This window comes from Alosa alosa, chromosome 6 (assembly GCF_017589495.1).
Source record: "Alosa alosa isolate M-15738 ecotype Scorff River chromosome 6, AALO_Geno_1.1, whole genome shotgun sequence".
NCBI classification, from domain to species: Eukaryota; Metazoa; Chordata; class Actinopteri; order Clupeiformes; family Clupeidae; genus Alosa; species Alosa alosa.
The window spans coordinates 29875423-29882922 of NC_063194.1; the positions used below are offsets into that span (position 1 = coordinate 29875423).

Sequence of the window (7500 nt, forward strand, 5' to 3'; positions counted from 1 at the left end):
TGTTTCAGATGTCCTCTGCTCACACACACACACACACACAAGCCCACAAACACATACACACACAGGCACACACAGGCACACACACAAACACACACTCTCACACACACTCACACACACACACACACACACACATACACACACACACACTTGATTGAACTCATCATATGCTTTCGGCACCCTTGATGGTTTCCGTCGGGTGTTTCCAGAATATCAAAGGCAGGTGTCGGCTGATTTAGCTAGGGGTTGTGATTAGCACATCAGACCAATCAGGCGTGCTGCAGGTCTACTCATCCGCACTACCACCAATACTGCTGCTGCTTTAGACACGTCACACATCCACTCATCAGACACAGGCAGCAGGGCCTCGTCTTCTAATACCCTCACTAACTCTAATACCCTCACTAACTCTAATACCCTCACTAACTCTAATACCAACTCTAATACCCTCACTAACTCTGGTAACACTTTACCTGATGGGTGAGTTCATAACACATTCATAGCAGCTGTCATAAACTGCACATAAAGCATTCATGACTGTTTCATGAGACATGACTCAACATTCATATCAAACCTTTCATGAATGTGGAAGACATAACGACCATATCTTGTCAAAATAAAAGTCCAACAATCGCAAAGCAGCATTGCCTTTTTTTCTCTCCAGCCTTTGTAAATATTTCATGAATATCTTATGAAGTCTACTTTGATTGTCACTTTACTATACGAGTTGTGAAGTATTCGTAATCGTAATCACTTTAACACTGGGAGATAAACTAGCCTACATTCAGCTGACCCGTATTTGTGTAACCTGGAATGGTTGGACATTCCCAGTAGCAAAAGATGAGAAATCATCTGCAAAGGTTATATCAAAACAAATACATTTTTATGAAACAAAAAATATTTTCTTGACCATATTCTGTCTTTTTGGCTGGAAAAGACAGAATATGGAGTAGCCCATTGACTCAGATGTGACGTGATCAGGTAAGAGGTTTGGAACAAAAACGGCAATGCTGCATTGCAATTGTTGGACTTTTATTTTGACAAGTTGTCGTTGTTCTGTCTTCCACATTCATGAAAGGTTTGGTATGAATGTTGAGTCATGTCTCAAGAAACAGTCATGAATGCTTTATGTACAGTTTATGACAGCTGCTATGAATGTGTTATGAACTCACCCGCCAAAAGTAAAGTGTTACCCTAACTAACTCTAATACCCTCACTAACTCTAATACCAACTCTAATACCCTCTAATACCCTCACTAACTCTAATACCAACTCTAATACCCTCACTAACTCTAATACCCTCACTAACTCTAATTGCACATTAAGCGGAGACACTGCTTTGTCATGGCATGTACAGGGGTAACTACTTGTGCTATTGAGAAGCGTGGAGTCAGCTCAGAATCCCTATTGCTAGTTTTCAGTAATAACCATGACACAATAAGAATCATCAAATATTACACTTATAAAAACATGTTCAAGTTGATAATGAGGTGATCCATAGGCACACAGGGTTACTTTCTGAGCCGTGAACAGAATTATGTCACTTCCCCATTAACATTGGTCAACTAGCCCCAGCACTTTAATTATCACTGGGCAGCTTGCTGTAATCATCCAATCAGGACACTAGGAGCCCATCATCTGCTTGACCAGCAATGCCAATCTGGTAGTAGACTTTGTAGTGTTGTCTTCTTTAGCTCTCACTGTATGCTGTGGGATGTGTGTGTGTGTGTGTGAGAGAGAGAGAGAGAGAGAGAGAGAGAGGAGAGAAAAGAGAGAGAGAGAGAGAGAGAGAGAGAGAGAGAGAGGGAGAGACGGCCTGTGCTGATCAAAGCGGACAGGGCAGGACGAGGACTTGTCTTACCTCATTCACAAACACCCAGTGACTGTCCTTTGATGCCAGATTGGTCTCCACCGCCTGAGAGACAAGACAGGGCGAGAGAGAGAGAGAGATAGAGAGAGAGAGAGAAAGAGAAGGAAAGAAATAAGACAAGGAGGAGACAGAGAGGGACAGAAAGGAAGGAAGTGAGAGACATGAAGAGAAACAACAAGAGAGAAAGGGAGAGAAAGAAAGAGAGAGAGGGAGAGAGAGGCAATGAAAGGAAAGAGAGGGGAAAAAGAGAGAGAATATATAAGTAAGCCTGATGCATGACAGTTTTATGTTAAAAGAAGAGCAGGCAGATGATGACTTGTGCACTCAAGTAGCGGAGCACGGAGCACGCAAATAATGACTCATTTGCATCCTCCCCCACTCCTCAGGACCACAAAACACAGCCACGGAACAATAAGACATCCTCAAAGGAGAAAACACACACACACACACACACACACACACACACACACACAGAGCCCATTTCAAGTCCAATTCTAAGGAGAATATTTACAAGCTCTCTTTCAGATGCTGTCTCACTCACAAACAGGCTTTAAAACGCTCCATCAAATATGACAACGCTAGTTCGGTCCCAGTGAACAACAAACAAGACAAGCTGTTGTAAACAGAAATAAACCGTTTCTGTGTCAGTGTCAGTGACAAGAAGAGACATCACAAAAGCCCATGCGCTCGGCGCCTCAAAGGCCCGTGCGCTCAGCGGTGCCTTCTGGCTCCATGCCCTCTGTGTACCAACGTGATTCATCACTGGTGAGTTGCCGTGGAGAAGCATGGTTGCCACGGCAGGAAATGGAAACGCAAATGTCAGCATGACAAAGGCCTCGACAGAAATGAGCTCTTTCCTTACCCCAGAACATAGAAGCCCATTTATGTATTTCTTTTTAATCGAAATCTAAATATATACTCTATATACATGTAAATAAATGCTTTCTGACTTTCAAAACCCCTGTGGTTATCTAAGGAACTAGTTCAGTCAGTTTAAATTCACTTTAATAATAATAATAATAATAATAATAATAATAATAATAATAATAATTATAATAAACTTTATTTGTATAGCACCTTTCATACACAGAATGTAGCTCAAAGTGCTTTAAAATTGGAACATTTAACACAATAATAGAGAAAAAAATAAAAAAGTAATATAAACAAACAAACAAAACAGTAAATAAAACATCAGAGATTTAGAATGAAGTAAAAATGAGAATTCACAAGATGGTAAGGAGATAGATACAACAACACATACCATACAACTAATGCAGTGAAAATAGGACGACTCTGTAAATTGCAGCAGTAGAATGTCAAATAATGTGGAGAAATAGGCTACAAGATAAAAGTGAGTTAAGTGAGTACTAAAAGCTCTCATATAGGTATGTTTTCAGAATGGTGAGAAAGAGAGTAGGGGGGAGAGAAAGAAAGAGAGAGATAGAGAGAGAAAGAGAGAGATAGAGAGAGAAAGAGTGGGGCTAGAGACAGAGGGAGAGAGATAGATGGAGGGAGAGAGAGAAAGAGAGTGGGGGTAGAGAAAAAGTGTGTGAGAGAGAGAGAGTAGGTGAGGGAGAGAGAGAAAGAGAGTGGGGCTAGAGACAGAGGGAGGGAGAGAGATGGAGGGAGAGAAAGAGAGTGGAGGTAGAGAAAAAGTGAGAGAGAGAGAGAAAGAGAGTGGGGGTAGAGACAGAGAGGAAGAGAGCGAGAGATGGAGGGAGAGAAAGAGAAAGAGAGAAACTCTCAAGATGAGACTCCTGGTACTGAGTACAGCCAGGCTTAGGGAGTTGCCGTGGTGACAGGAATGACAGGTGTGGCAGGTGTGACAGGTGTGAGTTTTTAACGGTATCTCTAATTCTACAATTCCCTCCTCTCCGACCCCGCTTAGGTGTTTCTCATCTCTCTCTACACACACACACACACTACTCCCACTCCCCCCTGCTCCAAGAGACCAATTACTGGTCCAGCTGCCAAGGCTCTAACAGACTTCTCTTTGACCTGCCGTCTGTCAGCCAGTGAGTCAGTCTCAGGGTCTCAGGCTCTCCGCTACACTGCGTCTGAAGCGCCGGTGACAGAGCAGAGAGAGGACACTCCGGTGACCGTCACATGATGACAGGGTGTGACCTCAGGAGTGGTCAGGAAAGCGAGCCAAGTGCTACAGGAAAACCCTTAGAGACAGGCAGGCCCTGGGGAGGACGTGTTGCAGCATCGCTGATGAGACCAACTCTCATATGATGGGGATCCCATTTAATCCCGTCTCTTTTGAATCTATCTGGATCCATTGATCTCAGTAAAAATTTCAAGTTTTTGCCTGAAATTGCACTGTGCCTATTTACAAGGGCATTGTTCCCACCTCTTTTGGGGTCAACCATCAAATGCTGGACCTCTGTAGAAAGCTGAGAACCTGTAGCTTTCGTAGGAAACAGTCAAAATAACTGTGTGATGTACTGACAAAGAGTTACAGAAGCTAGAATATAGTTTTTTCTTTCTGCCGATTACAAGCATCTCTGAACTGACCCACATTTCAGCCCCCTCTAGGTCACTTGATATCCCTTAGAAACACAACTGAGCCCTAGCACCAGGTCTTGTGAAGCTGTGTGCAAAAGTAGATCAATATAGAATGAAAATATGAGTGCTTTTAGACTATTATTTGCCAAGGTATGCCCATGCGTTTTTGTAAAATGCCTATGGATACTCCCCATAGGACTTTTGTTATCCAAAATGCATACTGACAATCAAATGCTTACTGCACATGAACTCCTTTGTGTAGAAGCATAATCCTGGTCTCAAATGAAAGGTAACACTTTGAGGTTTCTTGCTTCTATTTAGATTGTATGTCAGGTGTTCTGATATAGACTGACTACGCAAAATATGGAATAATTACAAAAGTCTCTATTTTTGCATTTACTTTGTTGGTTCAATGAGTGTGTATAAGATAGACTATACATCTGTACAACTAATATTGGATAATACAACATGAAGATTAAATTTCTATGGATTCTTGTGAATATTTCAGTACCCAATATGTTGCATCTACTTATTGTGCTGCAGCTACACTGCAGCCAGAAGTCAGGGTATCACCAAAAGCGGAGGAGAGGGAGGGGGGCATTTTGGATCAAATTTAATTGAGACATAATAAAATTATTCTGAGAATGTAAAGCACTATACAGATTGTACATGAAAAAAGTTGTCATTTTTGGATTCCAAGCACTGCGGCTCGGAGGAAAGCGCTCCAGAGGGTCATCAACGCCGCCCAAAAGATCGTCGGCTGCCCTCTCCCCACACTGGCAGAACGTCTCAAAAAAGACATTATACATTATAACATTATAAAGGACACCCACCATCCTGGTCACTTCCTGTTTGAACTGTTGCCTTCAGGCAGACAGTACATATCAATTAACGCAAGGACAAATAGACTCAAACACAGTTTTTATCCAACTGCAGTAACCACCCTCAATGCTGCACAAAATAATAATGTGCAATATGGAATCTGATGTGAAATAGATCACTGACAGAAAGTACTGTATGCATGTCTGTAGATGTATGTTCATACTGTTTTTATGCAATGACTGGGTGTTCATACTGTTTTTTTATGCAATGACTGGGTGTGTATGACTGAGTGTGTTTATGTATGCTGCTAATGCTGTTACAGTATATGTTTCTATTTATTCTTTTTTATGTAACACTAGCACTTCAATTATATTTTTATAGACTCAGTGAATGATGCACTGACTGGAGAGCACTTTAAATATCGTTGTACCTGTGACAATGACAATAAAGACCTATTCTATTCTACAATTCGACAATTCTCACACATTTCCGATGTTAAGATGTGGGATTCTTCATCAGTGGGGCCTGTACACAACAAATGGCTGTTAAGACACTGTGCTGTGTTTTGGTTATTGCTCATGGTCTGTTCAAATGAGTGCTATCATGCTTAAACATATGGTAGTATATGTCTAATGATTGATGTGTGAACCAACGTAGTGACACTATGTTCATCTTGTATTGATGTTCACACTCACAACATGCTGCCTGTGCAGCATCAACACTGTGCAGCACCAACAGAAATGTGTGAATGAGTAACTGAACAAATAAATGAATGAATGAATGAATGAATGAATGAATGAATGAATGAATGAAACAGACAAACTAACTCAGTCTGTGACATCCTCCCCTTCATTCTGCCCCATACAATCCCAGCGGCCACTAGACAGTTTGACTTTAGCCCAGCTGATTCCTTCTCTGAAACGCAGCGGAATGTAAAGTACTGTATGTGCTTATTAATTAGGAGGAGGATAAAGACCATGATTATGGCAGCTATGAGCTCTCTGTGCTGTTTGTGAATAAACACATTTACATAAAAGGCCCTTAAAGATCTAACATTTAGCTTTACTACTACATCACAACACATTCCATTTCGAATATATCACTCAGTCACCCTTCAACAAACCAAGGGCTGGTGGTATGAATGAAGGCTGCAAATATAGCAACACAGCCCTTGAACAGATCGGAGACAAACACAGTCAGTTTGTTTAGAATACAAGGGCACTCTACTGAAGCAGCTGTACCCAACAAGTAGATATAAATACTAATAAATAATATACAGTAGCGGTAATGTAGACTGGGCACTGTAACACAATACTGCTCTTAAGCGGACGCAGGTGTGTGTGTGTGTGTGTGTGTGTGTGTGTGTATGTGTGTAGACGCAGCTGTGACCGAGTACTGATAAATACTATAGACTACAAGAGTAGCCCAATGTAACTACTGGGCACTGTAACACAATACTGCTCTTAACTGGACGCAGTGTGTGTGTGTGTGTGTGTGTGTGTGTGTGTGTGTGTGTGTGTGTGTGTGTGTGCGTACGTGTTTTTGTGTGTGTGTGTGTGTGTGTGTGTGTGTGTGTGCGTACGTTTTGTGTGTGTGTGTGTGTGTGTGTGTGTGTGTGTCGTGTGTGTGTGTTTGTGTGTGTGTGTGTGTGTGTGTGTGTGTGGGTGTGTGTTTTTGTGTGTGTGTGTGTGTGTGTGTGTGTGTGTGTGTGTGTGTGTGCGTACGTGTTTTTTGTGTGTGTGTTTGTGTGTGTGTGTGTGTGCGCATTTGTTTTGTGTGTGTGTTTGTGTGTGGAGTGTGAGTGTGTGTGTGTGTGTATGTGTGCGCATGCGGTGTGTGTGAGTGTGTGTGTGTGTGTGTGTGTGTGTGTGTGTGTGTGTCGTGGTCTATTGACATATATCCTTTAGTTTATATATCTTTATAGCATCTTTATTCTGTGTAATATCATTGTTTTGTGAAACTGAAGTCTGTATGTCTCAGTGTGGGGAAAGGAAGACTGGTTTAAGTGAAAAGAGCAGGCCTGGCAGAAAATGGCATACAGACAAGGTTTGGTGCCAGGAAATGTAAGCAAAGTCCCAAAGAATGGCAAAACCTAAAGAATGTAAGAATAACAGGATGAGAGGGCAAAGGTGAAGTACCATATATTACTTGGTCAGTTATCTTGTAAAACATAGAGTGACTTGTCTGGGATGACTTGGAAGGGGTGTATAAAGGCTAGACAACAGCCAGAGGATGTTAGTTACTTAGCTCTACTGCTCACTTATCTTACTCTTGCTTTCTACTTACTACTTGCTTCACTAATG

The 7500-nt window shown here is 41.7% G+C and overlaps 1 protein-coding gene across 2 annotated transcripts in view; it reads right to left on the reverse strand.

The window, feature by feature from the left end:
* Nucleotides 1–7500, reverse strand: part of grid1b (glutamate receptor, ionotropic, delta 1b) — a 409043-nt gene that overhangs the window by 74618 nt on the left and 326925 nt on the right. For both annotated transcript variants that reach the window (XM_048246568.1, XM_048246567.1), the window contains exon 5: nucleotides 1859–1912. In XM_048246568.1, the coding sequence (XP_048102525.1) occupies nucleotides 1859–1912 (54 nt within the window). The remainder of the gene's footprint in view (nucleotides 1–1858; nucleotides 1913–7500) is intronic.